General features: G+C 37.7%; 1 protein-coding gene across 2 annotated transcripts in view; it reads left to right on the top strand.

The window, feature by feature from the left end:
* Positions 1 to 20,394, top strand: part of RNF8 (ring finger protein 8) — a 68,790-nt gene that overhangs the window by 38,745 nt on the left and 9,651 nt on the right. For both annotated transcript variants that reach the window (XM_036769099.1, XM_036769100.1), the window contains 3 exons: positions 763 to 852; positions 10,580 to 10,687; positions 13,359 to 13,563. In XM_036769099.1, the coding sequence (XP_036624994.1) occupies positions 763 to 852; positions 10,580 to 10,687; positions 13,359 to 13,563 (403 nt within the window). The remainder of the gene's footprint in view (positions 1 to 762; positions 853 to 10,579; positions 10,688 to 13,358; positions 13,564 to 20,394) is intronic.

The following is a 20,394-nucleotide window of genomic DNA, read 5'->3' as shown; positions in this document are numbered from 1 at the left end:
TTTGGAAACCTCATATGATAAGGACTACCCACTACCTTGTAAGGCACATTGGAGATATTTGTAGTTTCCAGAAAGCTTTTCCTTACACTAAGCCAAAGCCTGCCTTTCTGCAGCTTGCATCTCCTAGTTCTGCAGTGGACTCAGTTAGAAAAGGTGTTCTGGGGGCAGCTAGGTGGTGCAGTGAGTAGAGCACTGGCCCTGGAGTCAGGAGGACCTGAGTTCGAATCCGGCATCAGACACTTGATACACTTACTAGCTGTGTGACCTTGGGCAAGTCACTTAACCCGAATTGCCCTGCCTTCCCCCCTCAAAAAAAAACAAACAAACAGAAAAGGTGTTCTGGCCCTGGCTTCTGTCTCTTATTAACTGTGACCCAGACCCAGTGACATAAACTTGTTGAATCTCAGTTTTCTCATATATAAAATAGGGATAAAAATACCTGCCTGGCAAATTGTACAGAAGTGTTGTGAAGATTAAATCAGCATACAAAATGCTTTGGAAACTGTGAAACAGTATACAAATGTAAGATTAGGTTATTATTTCTTTACTGGTTGTGGCATCTCTTATTGTTCTCTTTTCTTTCTTTCCTATTCCTCTTCAAAAAAAATGTGGAGAGAGATTTGTTAGAATCCAAGAAAGGAAGGATTTTAATAAAATTTGCATTTTCAGTGAACTGTAGAACAGAGAACACACAGTGGTGGGATTGAGAGGAGGATACAGTAAAGGCTGTGTTAAATGTATTATCTGGATGTATTTCTGCAGCATCACATTCTAATGGAAGAGTTAAGTCGGAGCAAGAAGGACTTTGAAGCAATCATTCAAGCCAAGAATAAAGAGCTGGAACTGACCAAGGTACTCAAAGGAAATTGTGATTTCAATGTCAATAAATTTATTTTATATAAATGCATTTATTAAGTGCATACTATGTGCCAGACACTATGCTAAGCACTAGGGATACAAAGAAAGGCTTGACAGTCCCTGCCCTCAAAGGAGCTCACAGACTAATGGAGACAACACGTGAACAATTATATACGAACAAGCTAATATGCAGGATAAATAGTAAATAATCAACTGAGGAAAGGCATTAGAATTAAGATGGATCAGAGGATCTCTTCCTAAAGAAGGTGGGATTCGTCTTAGCACTTGAGAGAAGCCAGTAGGTGAGAAGGGGAGAACATTCTAAACATGGAATTGCCAGAGTCAGGAGATAAGAGTGTCTTGTTCAAGGAACAGCAAAGAGGCCAGTATCACTGGGTCAAAAAGTACGTGATGGGAGTGCAAAGTGTAAAAAAACTGAAAAGATAGGAGAAGCTAGGTAATGAAGGGCTGCAAATGCCAAAGAAGATTCTATGTTTTATCCTGGAGGTAATAGGGAGGCACTGGTGTTGGTGGTGGGGTGTGTGTGTGTTGTGTGTGTGTGTGTTTTGGGGGCAGGGGGTGACATCGTTAGACCTGTGCTTTAGGAGAGTCATTTTGGTAGCTGAATAGAAGGACTGGAATGAAGAGAGACTTGAGGCAGGCCAGCCCACCAGCAGGCTATTGCAATAGTCCAGGTGTTAGGAAATGGGACTTGCTGGGTGGGGACCTGCACTAGGGTGGTGATAGTATCAGAGGAAAGAAGCTATCATATTCAAGAAATGTTGCAAAGGTGAAATCAACAGGCTTTGGATTTGGGAGGCTGAGAGATTTTGAGAAGTAGAGGATGATGCCTAGGTTTTGAGCCTAGTGACTCGGAAGATGGTGGCTTCCTTGACAGTAATAGGGAAGTTTGGGAGGAGTTGAGAGTTTGGGGTAGGGTAGAGTTTAGGGGAAAAGATAATTCCTTTTTGTACATACTGAGTTTAAGCTGCGTGGGACATTTGGTTTCAGATATCTAATATGTTGTTGGAAATGTGAGACTAGAGGTTGACAGAGGTTAGGGCTAGTTAAGTAGATTGGAGGATCTTCAGTGTAGAGATGATAATTTAATCCAGAGAAGCTGATGAAATTGCCAAGTGAAATAGTATAGAGGGAAAAGAGAAGAGGGGCCAGGTCACAGCCCTGTGGGACTCCCATGGTTAGTGGATAAGAACTGGATGAAGATTCAGGAAAGGAGCCATCAGACAAGAGAACTAGGAGAGAGGGATATCCAAAAAACCTGTACAGAGAAGAGAATATCAAGGGCAAGAGAGTGATTGATGGTGTTAAAGATTTCAGAGCTGTCAAGAGGAATGAAGATTGAGAAAAGGCCGTTGGGACAATTATGAGATCATTGGTAACTTTGTAGAGAGCAGTTTTAGTGAAATGGTGAAGTTGGAAGCCAGGCCGTAGGGAGTTATCAGTGAGAGGAGAGGAAACGAAGGCACATAATTTGTTTTTAGCAGCATCCCAGCACCCTACAGTGGAACGGTTATTAGAGCAAATACTTTGGCTTCTTCTCAGTGGAAGGGAAATGTCAGTTGTATGGGTCCCAGGGATATCTTGAACATGAGAGAACATTGATTTTTTATTTTTCCACCAAAACACAAACTGCCAGAATGTTGATGCTTACACTCTATTTGGTACTTTTGTCTCAAGTGGTTAGTTATTCAGCTGCTTCAGCGAGATTGATTCTGGATATACAGTATGGACAGTCACATAGAGATGCTAGTTGCAACCGTGGGAACTAAGATAACTGAGAGGAAAGGGGCCGAGGATAGAGCCTTAGGCAGCACCTGCACTTAGTGGGTGGGAAATGGATGATAATTCAAAGGCAATGAATGAGGTATTGGAGAGAGAAGAACCAATTTAGAATAGCATGCCTAATACCGGAAAGGAGGGAAGCTCCAGGAGGCAGAGGTGGTCAACAGCTGCAGAGTTCAATTCAGGTACAGTGATGAGTAAGAAAAGGCCATTGAACTTAAAGGTGAAGAGAGCATTGGAAACCTTGGAGAAAACAGTTGTACTTTTGTGGTGGCATCAATAGCCAGATTACCAAGTGACTGAGAAATAAGGAAGTTGAGGCAGTGAGTATAGACAGGTTTTTTCCCCCTTTAAATTTGGGTGTGAGAGGGAGGAGAATAGTTTAAGATGGGGGTGAGAAACCTGCAGCCTCCAGGCTACATGGCCTTCTAGGTCCTTGGGTGCAGCCTTTTGACTGAGGCCAAGTTTTACAGAACAAATCCCTTTTATTAAGGGAATTTGTTCTGTGAAGTTTGGAGTCAGTCAAAGCGCTGTCCTTGAGGTCCTAGAGGGCCACATGTGGCTCAAGGCCTCAGGTTCCCCACCCCTGGTTTAAGAAATGACAGGTCTAAGTTTTTGTTTTAATTTTTTTTATTATGAACTTGAGTAACATCAACATGAACGTTTTAATATTTAAAGAACAGAAAAAGGATCGTATGTGAAACTGGGTTTCTCTTATGTCCAATTTACTTTTTTGTTTTTAAAGTTTATATTTAACATGATAGTCCACACCATCCTGTTTTTTCTTTCTTTTTTTTTTTGGGTATCACTACCACTATCAACTCCACTGTCTTACCCCAAATAGAAGTTGTCGTCCTCAGGTGAACATTTTCTTAAGAACAGAGGAGACCTGGTTATGCAAGGAGCCAGTGGATTGGGAGGGATTGAAGATGAAAGAAAAAGGATAGCACAGGTTCCCAGTGGATACAGGAAGGGATGAGATGAAGAGGACAACTAGAGTGCCAAATTTCTGTAATATTTTAGACTTTGCAGGCCAAGAGGCAAAATTGAGGTTATTTCATAGGTACTTAGGTGGTGAGAGAAAACACATTTCTACAGACTTTTTATTGATGAAATTAAAAATAAAAAAATTCAGTACAATTTTTTGAAATACAGATCTACTAATGAGAAGAGAATTCTTTTTTGGGGGTAAGTTTTTACTTAATGGGGGTTCAAAATTAGTGTTCCCTATTGTCATCTGTTAATGCTGATCTCTAATTAGGTTTTATGTATTTCATCTTTGAAAATGGCTTTTCACACAGGTAGTGCCCAAACTGAGAACAATCCATGAGCATATGATTTTAATTGATCATTTTATCACTTGATTAGATTCTTCTCTTGATTTTTGCCTTTTATCATGTCATTACATAACTTCCAATTGAAGGTTAGGTGGAAGCTCCTCAACTTCACAGTTAGGTGGGTTCTGAAATATGGAAATGTCTTTGGCATTTGCATTGGCATCAGAACACGGCCGGAACTGTAGTTTGAGTCAGAAAATCAATTCACTGCAAATTTGTGTGGAATTGTAGATCTCAATTCTCGTTTTAACTTTTGACAGCATGGGAAGCATATAAAGGAACTTGACATTATCTGTAATTCAAACAACATAACTTGTCAAATTAGTTTTATTGCAGCTTATTTCACACGTAAGCACTGTTTTGCCTTGTAATTTTAGGTTGAGTTCACTAGGAAAAATGATCAAGTCTGCCACAAAAGGCATTCAGTGTTCAATAATAGTGGTTTAGGGTGGTTCTCATTCAGAAAAATTCAGTCTCAGTTCTGAGCTCAAAAAGTCATCATAATACTTTTTTTCCCCTCTTCTTTTCTTATTAACATGGTGGGTATACCCTGGTAGTAAAATAGAAATAAAAACATCATAGTGTGGTGATACACGTGGCACTTGAAATACTGTCATTTTATAACTAAATCACTGTGATGTAAAGTGTGCCAAACAGCATTTCAGAGCAGCAAGAGCACCACATATGGGCTCTATCACAACTCTCAACCCTGCCATTGTAATGTGAAAACAGCAGTAGACAATATGTAAACAAATGGGTATGGCTGCATTCCAATAAAACTTTATTAATGGATACTGAAATTTGAATTTCATATAATTTTCATGTGTCATGAGATGTTCTTTTTTTTTCCAGCCATTTAAAAATGTAAAAACCATTCTTAGGTCATGGATTTTATGAAGATAGGCAGCAGGCCAGATATGGCCTGTGAGTCATGGTTTGCCTAACCTTGGTCTGGGCAAGGAGAGAAAGGCAACCTCTTCTGAGGGACCATAGCAAAGAAGAGAATGAGAAATGGTGTGGTAGGATTCTGAGGTGTACAGTAGGAGAGAAGGAGAAGCTCATGATGAAAGGCCTCTATGTACTTGATTCTGGCAAGGAAAGCTAAATTCTCTGAAAAGGATTTTTGTTGTTATCTTAAAGGTATATCGGGGAAAAGTTGAGAATCAAAGAAATGGATATAATCACTGCTCAGTGTGGATGGAATGATGATAATTGACAGCACTTAGTCAATAAGCATTTACTTAGTACCTCTTATGGGCTAGGAACTGGGCTTATTGCTGGAGATACAGAGAAAGGTAAAAGATAGTTCTGAAAACCTGAAGAAGGGCAAATGTCTTAATTTAAAAAAAAAAAAAAGAAGACAACAATAGAATCTGTATATCATAGGCCAGTGACCTCAACTTCAATTTCTGGCAGTTACAAAATTGATGTTTTTTAATTATTAAATTTTATCTGTTTTATTGATAACTTTTATTTTTAAGTCACATTTGTTTCTGAATGTGTCTGTCCCTCTCCCCTACCCAGTGAGCTATCCCTGAAGGTATTCTTGACTTCTCTAGGCTCCCACCTCTGTAGTGAAGGAAGGAAGGTGTATTTTCTGAAGCTTTTCCTGAGGCTAAACTTAGCCATTATCTTAAATGGATTATTAAAGAGATAAAGAGGTGGTTATGGTGGGAACATCATAGTTTAAAAGAGTGCTGGATTGTGAATCAGAGAGAATCAGCCAATCCCAACTCTGCTCCTTATTGACTCTGTAACTTTGGGCAAGTCTCTGAGCCTCTGTTTCTGAGGGTCTATAAAATGAAAGGGGGGTGGTGCATTGTGGGGGAGAAGCAGTGCTACCATAGCCTGTTCAGTTTCTGATCATATAGAAGCATGGTTTTCTAGGGAATAGGTCGCAGTGCCACATAGTGCCGCACAGTGCCACAAGAGCCTGTTTCCTTTTTTTTTTTTTTTTTTTGGACAGAGTTACTGAGCAAGTAGATCTGGAGAATCCTGTAGATAGTTTAACCTAGATTCTAGCAATGTTCTTGTTCTTGGGGAAAAGCTGGAGAAATGTAAGATAGATGGTAATGATGGTTAGATGGCTTCAGAACTTTTGGGTCAGACCCAAAAGTAGTTAATATGAGCTTGGCAGGAAGTCTCCAGTGGAATACCTCAGGGATTTGTGTGTGGCTTTGTGCTGTTAATAACCCTGTTGTTGATGACTGGGATAATGGTAGAGATACCATACTTAGATTTCCAAATAACAGAAAGCTAGAAGATATGAGAGAATCAAGTTCCAAAAAGATCTCTGAACAGGCTAAAACATGGGATTGAATCTTAGAAGATGAAATTTAAGTGTGATAAATATAGTCTTTCAGGTTTAAAAAATTCAGCTTTACAAGTGCAAGATGATTAAGGCATAGTTATAAAGCAGTTTGTCTGGAAAAAGACCTGGGAGTTTTTAGTGACTGAAAGCTCAGTATGAGTCAAAAAAAAGGGACATGACAGCCAAAACAAGCTCTTGTGGTCTTGGATTACATTGAAGACAATAGCTTGAAGAAGTGAGTAGGCAGTAGTTCCACTGTACTCTTCCCTGCAAGGCATGCCTGGAGTATTGTGTTCTTTTCTGGGTGCCACAATTTAGGATGATGATAGAATGGAATATCCAGAGAATAGTAGCCAGGATAGTGAAAGGGCCTTCGTTCCATGCTATATGATGATTGGTCGAAGAAATGGGGGATGTTTACCCTGGAAAAGAGAATAATTGGGGATGAAAGATGGGTAGATGGGGGGTGGGGGGCAAAATATTTGAAAAGGTATGATATGGAAGAGGGATTAGACTCGTGCTTGGCCCTGGAAGGCAGAGTTAGGAGCCGTGGATGGTAGTTGAAAAGAAGTCAGGTTATGTTTGATGTCAGAAAAAACTTTCTGGCAATTAGAGTTTTCTTAAAGTGGAATAAGCTCCCTTAGGAAGTGTTGGATTCTTCCTCATTGAAAGTTTTCAAGCAGAAATCAAATGATCGTTTGTCAGATATGTTGTAGTAAGGATCCGTTTGAAGGTATAGGTTGAATTAAATGTACGCTGAAAAGCCTTCCAGTTCCAAAACTCTTATTTCCGTGACTATTTCCAAATGCACCTTTTCTCCTGTTACATTGTTGTTAGTACCTTGAGATCGGGGTTCGTGTCCTCTGTCTTGATATCTTTAGTGCCTAAAAGAATATCTATGTATCCTAGGTTATTAATAACTTTTTTTTTACACTTTAAAAAAATAAATTTCTTATTGAATCTTTTTTTCATATCAGTCAGTTCCCAATTGAACTCTCCATTGTGACAAATAAAATGAAGCAACTCATTGTCCACATATATCTCACAACATATACTCCAGTCTGTTTATTTTTAATGAATTTTTATTGATTTTTTTATAGCACCATAATTTCACCTAATATTCATGCACTTCTCCTTCCCAGAGAGTTATCTCATATAACAAATAATTTTTATATAAAAACAAAAGAAGAAAATCAACATAACTGATCAATACTGGAGAATTCTGAATATATGTGCGCTATAAAATACTTGTGGACTTACCACTCTGCAAAACAGTGGAGATGTCTTCTTATATCTCTTCTTTTTGAGCCATATATACTCTTTGTTATTTTGCAGCATTACTTTCTGTAGGTCTTCCCATATTTTTCTGTATTTGTCACATTTGACATTTCTTACATTCATGAACCCCAGTTTGTTTAGCCATTCCCCATTCAATGGGTGTCTGCTTTATTTCCAATTCTTTGCTATCACAAAAAAATGCTGTATATAGAAACTTTCCTATCATTGGCCTCTTTGGAGCTTAAGTTTAGTGATAGAATCTTTGGAGCAAGTGTACGGATATTTTGTCACTTTATTTGCATAATTCCTAATTCCTTTACAGAATATTTGTATTGATTCACAGCTCCACAAACAATTCACTTATGGATGGCTCACTTCCCACATTCCACCTGCATTGACTGTTCCCATCTTTTGTCATCTCTGCTCATTTGCAGGGTATGAGATAAAACCACAGAGTTGTTTTGATTTTCATTTCTCTTAATAATGATATGGAGCATTCTTTCATCTGATGGTCGATAATCTGTGTTTCTTTTGAGAACTGTTCATATCATTTGAACACATATTTTGGTCTTATTAAAAAATATGGATGCATGTGCATATACCTATACTCACATATGTATATGCACATATACATATATGTATGTAAATTGTTTCTGTATCTTGCATATTAAATCTTTATCAGAAAAATTTGATACAAGAAAAGTTTTTCCCTTTCAACTACTTCCCTTCTTATCCTAGGTATACTCATTTTGTTTGTACAGAAGCTTTTCAGTTTCATATAATTAAAGTTATCTTTTTTATCTTTTGTAATTGTTTCTGTCACTTGTTTAATTAAGAATACATCTCCTACCCATGGCTGTGACAGTTACATGGTGTTTCTCTTTAATTTTTTTATGGTATGATCTTTAATATTAAGGTCACATCCATTTAGAATATATTGTGGAACACGGCGGAAGGTGTTGGTGTAAGCCTAATTTCTGCCAAACAGCTTTCCAGTTTTCCTGGAAGGTTTTTATTGAATAGGATGTTCTTTCCTTAGTAGTTGAATTCTTTTGTTTCTGATTCTCCCTTGTATAGCCTATTCCATCATTTTACCTCTCTTTTTTAATTAAAACCAGATGGTTTTGATGAGTGTTACTTCATAATATAGTGTGAGCTCTAGAAGAGCTAGTCCCCCTCTGTCCGTTCCTCTTTTCTTTATTTCCCATACTGTTCTAGTTTTTTTTTTCCAAATGAATTTTGTTACTATTTTATCAAATTATGCTAAGTAGCCCTTTAAAAATTTGATTGACATAGCATTAAAGCAGTAAATTAGCTTTGGTAGTGTTGTTATTTTTATGATATTGTCATGGTCCAGCTTTGAGCACTGAATATTCTTCCAGTTGTTTATGTTGTTTTTTATTTCTTTAAGGACCATTTTGTAATTGAATATGTGAATATTTCGTGTGGTTTGTTAGATTGATCTCCAGGTATTTTATGAATTTTGTAATTTTTTGGAATAGGATTTCCTTTTCTATTATTGCCTCTTGTGTTTTGTTATTATTATGTAGAAATACTATTTATTATGAAGGGCTTATATTGTAGCCTGCAGAAGCTTTGCTAAAGCTTTTGTTTCAGTCAGTATCTCTGCTGGTTCTCTGTGGTTTTCTAAGTAAACCATAGTGTCATTAGCAAATACGCATAGTTTTGTCAGCTCTTCTACCTATCTTTATGCCTTTAGTTTCCATCTCTTTTCTTATTCTTATTGCTAGTATTTCTGGAACTGTGTCAAATAATAATAGAGAGAGAGGTAATCCTTGCTTTCCTTCATATTTATTGGGAAAGATTCTAGTGTACTCCATTACATATGATGCTTACTTTTGATTTTAGGTAGATACTTTTTATGATGTTCAAAAAAAAAAGATCCCTCTGTGCTTATACTTTAAAGGATTTTTAACATAAATATTGTACTTTCTCAAAGGCTTTTCCCATATCTTTTGAGAAAATCATATGGTTTTGGATGTTTTTGTTTTAATATAACTAATTTTATTAATTATTTTCCTAATGTTAAACCATTTGTGGATCCCTGGTATATCCAGTGTGGTTATAATGAATGATTTCGTGGATGAATCACTGTAGTCTGTTTGACAGGATTTTATTTAAAACTTTTGAACCAGTATTCATTACTGATGTTGGTCTATAGTTCTATGTTGTTTTTTTCTTCTCTGGTTTAGTTATTTGTCTTATTAAGGGAATCTAGTAGCTTTCTCAATTTTTGAGAATAGTTTTTATATTATTGACACTAATTGTTCTTTAAAAGTGTGATAGAATTTTCCTTTGAATGTAGCAGGACTTGGTAAATTTTTGTTAAATGCAGTTGGCTCAGATCTCTTCTCTCAGGTAGATATACAGAATTATTTTAATCTAATGGGTGAGACAACTGAAGTCGAGGGAGGTTTAATAACCCACCCAAGATGACATACCCATAAGTGGTAGAAGACAGAATAGACCCCAGGTCTTCTGCCTTCTAGTACAGTGTTCTTGGTAAAGATTCTACCGTGTAGATAGTAGATCTTTAATAACCTGCTTCTGGTGTAGTGTTTTATCATTGTTCAGGAACAAGTATGTTTCTTTTAAAACCAAGGTTTTCACTAATTCTAAACTTGGAGTAAGTATGCTTATTGTCTTGCTTTAGTGTCTGCAATGTTAAAGTACCATCTCAGATTTCTAATGAACAATAGTGTCAGCCTACAGAAGTTTCCTACCATTTCAATTTTGCATGGAGAAGAAAAATTAAAATTGTATTTAAAAAGGAAAAAAATGGAAAGAAATTTTTAAAATGGAACTTGCAAGGAAGGCTTACATTTAGTATAAGTTTTGAAAAGTAGTAACTCTTAGAAGTGCGCTGTTCCATTTGAATTATTTTAGCTTTTTAAGTCCACTTCCTGTCTTGTTTAATCAGTAACCAATCAATAATTCTTCTAGTGATAAATAGGGTTTTATACCTTTGCAGGAAGAAAAAGAGAAAGTGAGAGCGCAGAAGGAAGAGGTTCTAAACCAGATGAATGATGTGCTAGAAAATGAGCTTCAATGCATCATTTGCTCAGAACACTTCATTGAGGTAATAACAAGGGACAAGGACTCTTCACCCTTCCGCCCCATTCCCTGGCAAAGCCTCATCTGGGCTATACACTTTGCTTTTGTGTTTGTTTGTTTTTAATTTGTGAATCTAACAAATGCCAAATAAAATGAGCATTTATGTATACAAGGTATAATAAAAGAATGAGATTGTATATGAAACTGCGAACCTTTAAGTATATAATAAACTTGATGTATGACCTTCAAAGCTAGCCTGATTTCATTTTTTGGGGCAACCCCTTTGCTATTCCACCTTTTCCTTTCACCTCCACCCCCTTCAGATTTAAAAAAAGAAAAGAAAATCTCTTGTAACAAATATTCATAGTCAAGCAAAACAAAGTCCCACATTGGCCATGTCGAAAAATATATGTCTCATTCTGTCCCTTGAGTCCACTAGGAAGTGAGTCGTATGCTTCCATCACCTGCCCTGTGGAATCATGGTTGGTTATTACATTGATCAGACAAGTTGTTTTCTTCTATCTACTCATTTGAACCTGCAGCAAGTCTTACAAATCTTCCCTAGTTTCCTCCTTCTGTTGTTTCTTATGGTGTATTATTTTCTCTTTACCTTTATATACCATAAATTTGTTCAACCTTTCTTCAATTGATGGCCACTCTCTTAGTTTTCTATAGTTTTCTAGTTTGCTATAACAAAAAAAAATGCTGCTATATGTGCATGTGGATTGTTTTACTTTTTTTTTCTTCCATTTTTGGGGTATGCGTCTCTAATGCAGCCCAAGATTGCATTAAATTTTTGGCTTTCACTTCACATTCTTGACTCATTGAGTTTGTGGCCCACTAAAACCACCAAATCCTCTTGAGAACAACCACTGCCTACTCAATGCCTCCTCCATTTTGCACTGATAAAATTGGAGTTTTTTTACCCAAAAGTAAAACTTTACATTTATTCCTATTGATTTCATCTTATTTACTGTCAACCTAATATTCTAGCTTCTTGATATCTTTTTTTCATCCTATTTCCCAGTCCAGTCAAGTTTCGTAATACCAAAGAATTTATCCCCAGTACCCTACTGAAGACTCCGTATCATCAAAAGCTTTACTAAACTCTAGGTAAAATATATGTAGAGCACTCCCCTCATCTACTAGTTTAATAATCCTGTCCAAAAAGAATGTGAAGTTAGTCCAGCATGATTTGCACTTGATGAAGCTATGTTGGGTCTTTGTAATGAATCACACCTTCTCTTTTCAGGCATTTGCCAACTCTTTCTTTAATTATCTATTCTAGAATCTTCCCAGTAATCAATATCAAACTTACTAGCCTTAGAGAATCATTCTTGGTTTTTTGTTGTTGTAATTTAGTTGTTTCAGTTGTGTCCAGCTCTTCATTACCCCCATTTGGGGTTTTCTTGGCAAAGATACTGGAATGTTTTGCCATTTCCTTCTCCAGCTCATTTTATAAATGAGGAAACTGAGGCAAACAGGATTAAGTGACTTTCCCAGGGTCACGCAGCTAGTAAGTGTCTGAAGCTGGATTTGAACTTAGGAAAGATGAGTCTTCCTGATTCCAGGCCCAGCACTGTCTCCACTGTGCTGCCTAGCTGCCCTCTTGGCTTTTCCCTCTCCCTCAAATTCTGTATCCAAATACTTCCCAAGTTCTGTCTATCCTATCTCCAGATTATCTCTTAAACTTTCTCCTCCCATTCCCACTCTCAGTACCTAATCACCTATCACTTAGACACTGTTGCAGTAGTTTCCCTCATTTTGCTTCTATCTACTGTCTCCCCTCTCCAATCCTTATCTTAAGCTGCCAAATTAATATTCCTAAAACATAGATCTCCCTTCTCAAAACAATTGCTCTCCTACTGAAAAATCAAAAATGGCTCCCTATTGCCTCTAGCAGAAAATACTAAGTTGCCCTTTAAAGTTTTCTACAATATGGCTCCCACCTAGGCTAAATTTTTTTCCTTTATTGTTATTATTAACTCGAAAAACAACAAACACAATGTTTTCCCTATTCAAAAGAAAAAGGAGATTGTATATGTATCCATGAATCTCCATTACATACAACTTAGTTCTTTTTTTAAGTATATAATAAATGTTGCATGGAAGTTCCAAAGCTGTCTTACTTATCCCTGTCTTCCTCTGAATTTCCTTTTTCCTTTTTTTCTTTTTCTGGAACTCGCTTTTTTCTCTGCATTTAAAAAAATGTTTCATTGACACTCTTCTTTCTTTTCTTCTTTTTTTGTTTTGGTATCACTATCTATCTTTGCTGTAACCAAATAACCCATAACTCTCTCTTCTCCCAAAATAAAAGCCCTGAATTGAAGTAAATAAGTATAATCAACCAAAATAAATCCACACATTGGAAATTTCAGAAAATGCATATATCATTCTGCACCTCTAGTCTATCACTCTTAATTGTGAATCTATAACCTTAATTGTAGTAAGTGCTCTGATTAGCCACAGAAAAAGAAAGAAAATGGTTCAAGATGGTGTTTGAACACATCTTGGGATTGATTCTTATTTTCCTACAAAGTCCTGGCTGAACTAGTTGGGCAGTAACAACTTAATAGCTCATTGTAGATCATGTTCTGATTTACTTGAGAGGTTTATTCATCGTGTTGTTTCTTTTGCTATTGAAAAAGCATCCAAGAGTGAGATCCCTGATGCATTCCTCTTCTTGCCCTTTTTAGGCTGTTACCTTGAACTGTGCCCACAGTTTTTGTTCCTTCTGTATCAGTGAGTGGATGAAGCGAAAAATGGAATGTCCCATCTGTCGACAAGATATTGAATCTAAAACTCGCTCCCTAGTACTGGACAACTGCATCAGCAAGATGGTTGACAAACTGAGCTCTGAAATGAAAGAACGACGAGAAATTCTCATTAGTGAAAGAAGAGGTAAGGAGGGAAGAGGAGGCTTCTGAATGCATGAGGTTTGAGGAGCCTGATCCCACATCACAGTGCATTCAGTATTTAAATAACATAGCACACATGGGAAGATGGTTCATTTTTTTCATTCATCAGACCGTTATTAAATTGCTTGTTTGTGTAGGCATACCATAAATATCTAAGACAAAGTCCCCACTTTTAAGTTGCGTATAATTTAACCTTTTTCTACAAGAGTTGGAGGCTGGATTCTAGTCTTCTGTTGTTGGCTAGTTTCCAAGTTAGGTTTAGGATTAAATTTCTCTTAAGTGCACATGCACACACAAACACAGGCACACACACACACCACTTCCTGTCCTGTTTTGTATTCAACAATATGTATCACTGTCAAGTTTATACATTATATACAAATACATGAATTTATTTATCAGTGACAAATATATACATTCATATTTGAGGTTGCCACTTAGATGCAAATGATAGCCTGTCTGCATTAATGCAGTTTTCATCTACTTTATCAGTGTGTATTTATATATATGTGCATGTGTATATGTAGAAGAAAAACTGATTAGTAAGGCACTTAAAGTTATAGGTAACATTATATAATTTGATTCTAATAACCATTCTGTGAGGTACTGGGGTACCTAATGATCCTCACTTTGCCAGTGAGGAAACCCAGACTTAATCTGTTATCAGTTGTCAAAAGAGCTTCCCTCCCTTTTGGGTTATATATTCTGAAGGGAGGGAGTAGGGAACAGTGATGCCCTTAAGCGACATTTTAAAATAGGAGAAGCCTACCTTTGACGTCTTTCTATTTCCTGATATTTTCTTCATCCCATTTCCTTCTGGCTGCCCAAATCCCTGTACAACGATGTCCCACACGGGCTTTTCCCTACTCCCAGCAATGTACCTTGCTCCAACATCATTTCTTCTTTTTTTCCTATTTGTCTTCCCTGTGCTACATGCCTCCGTCCCCAATAAAAATACGTCTTAGGGCCATGGAATGATTTCAGCTAGATGTTAAGAGAAAAGCAAATCTGATTAAACCAATTCACAGTATCTAATATCCTACCAGCCCTCCCAGAGGCATTTTTTAAATGATGCTTATTCCCTGGGATTTAATTAATGGTATTTCAAGAAATTGGAGGTGGGATTGGAATATATTTTGTGACCTGAAAGAAAAGTCAAGTGATACCTGTCCCTCCCCTTGGCTTATATGTATTAACCTGTCAGCAAGCATTTGTTAAATGCATACTGTTCTTTATGTCTCTATGTACAAACACACACACACACACACACACACACACACACACACATGATTTTTGTACCATCACAAATAGCTTGAATCAGGAAATGTCTCATGTAGGAACTGGTACTTGAGCTGAGGTTTACAGGAAGCTAGTCATTCTTAGGGAGGCAGAGGTGAGGGTGTATACTCAAGGTGTAGTGGGGTGAGGTGGGGGGCAGAACCACAATGTGTGCAAAAGCCTAGAGGCAGGAGATTGAATGAGGAGCAGAAGAAAGCCAGTTAGGCTGGACCATAGAGTGAAGGTTAAAAGGATAGATATTTGGCTAAAAACTCACTATTTGACAAAAACTGCTGGGAAAACTGGAAAATAGTATGGCAGAAACTAGGCCTAGACCAATATCTCACACCATATACCAAAATAAGGTCAAAATGAGTTCACGATATAGATTGAAAGGCTGATACTGTAAGCAGTCTGGGAGAGCAAGGAATAGTTTACCTGTCAGATCTATGTAGAAGAGAGAAGAATTTATGACCAAACGAGAGAGAGAGCATTATGAAATGCAAAATGAATAATTTTGATTACATTAAATTGAAAAGTTTTCATACAAAGCCAATGCAACAAGATTAGGAGGGAAACAGAAAATTGGGAAAGAATTTTTTTTTATTAAATTTATTTATTTAACATTTAGTTTTCAGCATTGATTTTCACAAGAGTTTCAATTACAAATTTTCTCCCCATTTCTACTCTCCCCCCCACTCCAAGATGATGTATATTCTGGTTGCCCTGTTCCCCATTCAGCCCTCCCTTCTGTCACCCCACTCCCCTCCCATCCCCTTTTCCCTTACTTTCTCGTAGGGCAAGATAAATTTCTACGCCCCATTGCCTGTGTATCTTATTTTCTAGTTGCATGCAAAAACTTTTTTTTTTGTTTTTGAACATCTGTTTTTAAAACTTTGAGTTCCAAATTCTCTCCCCTCTTCCCTTCCCACCCACCCTCCCTAAGAAGTCAAGCAATTCAACATAGGCCACATGTGTATCATTATGTATAACCCTTCCACAATACTCATGTTGTGAAAGACTAACTATATTTTGCTCCTTCCCAACCCATCCCCCTTTATTGAATTTTCTCCCTTGACCCTGTCCCCTTTCCAAAGTGTTTGTTTTTGATTACCTCCACCCCCATCTGCCCTCCCCTCCATCATCCCCCCCTTTTTTTATCTTCTTCCCTCTTCTTTCCTGTGGGGTAAGATACCCAATTGAGTATGTATGGTATTCCCTCCTCAGGCCAAATTTGATGAGAGCAAGATTCACTCATCCCCCCCCCCCCTCACCTGCCCTCTCCCCTCCTCCCCCAGAACTGCTTCCTCTTGCCACCTTTATGTGAGATAATCCACCCCATTCTATCTCTCCCTATCTCCTCTCAATATATTCCTCTCTCATCCCTTAATTTGATTTTATTTCTTTTAGATATCTTCCCTTCATCTTCAACTCACCCTGTGTCCCCTCCCTCTCTCTCTCTCTCTCTCTCTCTCTCTCTCTCTCTCTCTCTCTATATATATATATATATATATATATATATATATATATATGTATACACACATACATATATACATACATGCACATTCACTTATATATATGTACATAAACATATATATATGCATAATCCTTTCAGCTACTATGATATTGAGGTCTCATGAATCATACACATCATCTTGCTATGTAGGAATGTAAAGAAAACAGTTCGACTTTAGTAAGTCCCTTATGACTTCTCTTGATTGTTGTGTTTGAAAGTCAAATTTTCTATTCAGCTCTGGTCTTTTCACTGAGAAAGCTTGAAAGTCCTCTATTTTATTGAAAGTCCATATTTTGACTTGGAGCATGATACTCAGTTTTGCTGGGTAGGTGATTTCTAGGTTTTAATCCTAGCTCCATTGACCTCCGGAATATCGCATTCCAAGCCCTTTGATCTCTTAATGTAGAAGCTGCCAGATCTTGGGTTATTCTGATTGGGTTTCCACAATACTCAAATTTGTTTCTTTCTGGCTACTTGCAGTATTTTCTCCTTGATCTGGGAGCCCTGGAATTTGGCGACAATATTCCTAGGAGATTTCTTTTTGGGATCTATTTGAGGAGGAGATTGGTGGATTCTTTCAATTTCTATTTTGCCCTGTGGCTCTAGAATATCAGGGCAGTTCTCCTTGATAATTTCTTGAAAGATGGTATCTAGGCTCTTTTTTTGATCATGGCTTTCAGGTAGTCCAATAATTTTTAAATTATCTCTCCTGGATCTATTTTCCAGGTCAGTGGTTTTTCCAAGGAGATATTTCACATTGTCTTCCATTTTTTCATTCCTTTGGTTCTGTTTTATAATATCCTGGTTTCTCATAAAGTCACTAGCTTCCACTTGCTCCAATCTAATTTTTAAAGTAGTATTTTCTTCAGTGGTCTTTTGGACCTCCTTTTCCATTTGGCTAATTCTGCCTTTCAAGGCATTATTCTCCTCATTGGCTTTTTGGAGCTCTTTTGCCATTTGAGTTAGTCTGTTTTTTAAGGTGTTGTTTTCTTCAGTGTATTTTTCAGTATTTTTTTTGGGTCTCCTTTAGCAAGTCATTGACTTGTTTTTCATGGTTTTCTCGCATCCTTCTCATTTCTCTTCCCAATTTTTCCTCTACTTCTCTAACTTGCTTTTCCAAATCCTTTTGAGCTCTTCCATGGCCTGAGACCAGTTCATGTTTTTCTTGGAGGCTTTTGATGTAGGCTCTTGCACTTTGTTGACTTTTTTAGGCTGTATGTTTTGGTCTTCTTTGTCACCAAAGAAAGAATCCAAAGTCTGAGACTGAATCTGGGTGTGCTTTCGCTGCCTGGCCGTATTCCCAACCAACTAACTTGACCCTTGAGTTTTTCAGCGGGGTATGACTGCTTGTAGACTAAAGAGTTCTGTGTTCCACGTTTGGGGGGAGGTGCGCTAGCTCTGCCACACCAGCACTCCTCCTTCCCCAAGAACCCCCAGCCTGGACTGGGCTTAGATCTTCAGCAGGCTGTGCACTTCTGCTCTGATCCGCCACTTAATTCCTCCCACCAGGTGGGCCTGGGGCTGGAAGCAACAGCAGCTGGAGCTGCCCCACCTCTGCTGCCCCCGGGGGCAGTGGCTGAACCACGAACTCCTTCCACTCCTGCAGCTTTTCTCACTAACCTTCTCCACTGTCTTTGGTATTTGTGGGTTGAGGAGTCTGGTAACTGCCGCAGCTCACTGATTCAGGGTGCTAGGGCCCGCTCTGCCCGGCTCCTGGTCTGGTTGATCCGAGCCACTCACGCTGGGCTCTGCTCCACTCCGCTCCATTGATCATCTCCAGCTTATCCTGTATTTGTCTTGTTTTTCTATGGCTGCTTGCATATTGCCTTATTAGACTGTGAGCTTCTTGAGATTAGGGACTGTTTTGTTGTTATTGTTTTTGCCTTTCTTTTTATCCCTAGAGTTTAGCACAGTGCCTGGCATTTGGGCACTTAATAAATGCTTGTTGATTGACCATATCTTTAGATCATATATCAGTTGGAGAATGGCTCTTATTCTTAAAAATTATTAAAAAATATTCTTAAAAATTCGAATCAATTCTCTATATAGCTTACAAATGAGACCTTTATTAGAGAAACTTGCTACAAAAAAATTTTTCCCATTGAACTATTTATCTTTTAGTTTTAACTACATTGGTTTTGTTTATACAAAAACTTTTTAATTTTGTGTAATGAAAATTGACCACTTTACTTTCTGTGATCTTCTTTATCCATTTATCTCTTCCTCTCTTTATAGATCTGACAAGTAATTTCTTGTAAAATATTTGTAAAAAACACTGAGTGCGGTGCCTGGCACATAGTAGGAGCCATATAAATTCCTTTTCCCTCCCTCCCTCCTCCCTCTTCTTATTTGTTGTAATGCAGCCCTTTATGTGTGAATCTTGTACCCATTTGGAGCTTATCTTGGTATATAAGACAAGGTTTAAGCTTCTCTTGGTATATGATGAGGTGCTGGTTTGTACTTAGTTTCTGTCAAAATTGCTTTCCAGTTTTTCCAGCAGTTTTTGTCTATTGGTGAGTTCTTACCTCTGTAGCTGAGATCTTGAGCTTTATCAAACCCTAGGCTACTGCGCTTATTTATTTAGTATTTTGGGTGCCTAATCTGTTCCACTGATTGACCTTTCTATGTCTTAACCAATACAAATTGTTTTGATGATTCTTGTTTCGTAGTATAGTTTGGTACTGTTAGGCCCCCTTTCTTCCCACTTTTTTCATCATTTCCTGTAACATCCTTGACCTTTTGTTCTTCCCAATGGATTTTGTTATTTTTTTCTAGTGATTTAAAATAATCCTTTGAGCATTTGATATGGCTCTGAGTAAGTAAATTAATTTAGCTAGTATTGTCATTTCTTTATATTGCCTTGGTCTACCTATGAACACTTAATATTTCTCAGGTTATTTATATCTGTCTTTATTTGTATAAAGACTATTTTGTAGTGGTATTCATATAGCTCCTGTGGGCCCAGTACTAAAAGCTTGTTTATACAATTAAAATTTTACATGGAAAATAGTAAAAAAAAAAACAAACAAACAAACCAGAACTTAAAACTGAAAAGGACAGTTGTAATAAGTTACTTGAGGAATAACGCCTTTAGCAAGAGAAAGATGAGAAAGAGACTTTGGTGAAGATTCTGAAGGGTATCCGTGGGAATTCTCAAGATCTATTATGCTGATTTCACCAGCTCTGTTGCATCTAGTTTCGCTTCAAAACTTATGGCTTTCATAAGGGACAGCAGATATCACTTGCACTACTCCTCAACTTACTGCTTTTGCCTAGAGTTGTTTTCTGATTCCCAAATAGGATGAGAAAGGAGACAGAGAATCTATTACAAAGGGAGAGGAATCTTGCTGAAATGACTGAACAAGATTTGAAAAACAAGGGTACGATGGTAGAAAGAAAGTATGCTTTAGAGATTATCTAAAATGGAATTAACTAGCTTTTTAGCAGTGAAATAGACAAGGAGAACCATGGTGGGAAGCACCATCCCTCTGAGAAGAAAGTATTGTCAGTATTTTGCTCAGGACCTTTTGGTTGGTCCTCGTAACAACAGTGTGGCTTAGCAGCTACTGTGACTGTGTAAGACCAGTAACACCAGCATGCAGAAGGGCTGCCAACACAGATTCTTTGAACTGCTTTTCTAAGGAAAGCAACATTAAGGGGTTAACAATCTCAGGTTAATTAAACATACATATATCATTCACTTAGTTCAGGGGGAAAAGATCAAAAGATCAGTCCCCTGAACTTCAGAGCAAATACAAACAAAAATTACAAGCATATGTTATAAACAGCAAATAACACAAACCAATCTGTCCATAGCAGTCCATGGTTACCAGAGAAACACCAACATCTATCTGTCTGGGTTACAAAGCCGGAGGGGCGATTTCAACAGCTTGCCCAGAGTCTTGTCACTCTTTCAATGAGTGTACCCCCAAAAGTGAAACGCTAACCTTCCAACACATATACCCTGCTCAGGACCCTGAGGGCTGGGGCCAAGTTAGCATTTAGAATGTGGGAAAGCTC

The sequence above is a fragment of the Trichosurus vulpecula genome, chromosome 7 (genome assembly GCF_011100635.1).
Source record: "Trichosurus vulpecula isolate mTriVul1 chromosome 7, mTriVul1.pri, whole genome shotgun sequence".
Lineage (NCBI taxonomy): Eukaryota > Metazoa > Chordata > Mammalia > Diprotodontia > Phalangeridae > Trichosurus > Trichosurus vulpecula.
This window is presented reverse-complemented; position numbering and strand designations above follow the sequence as displayed.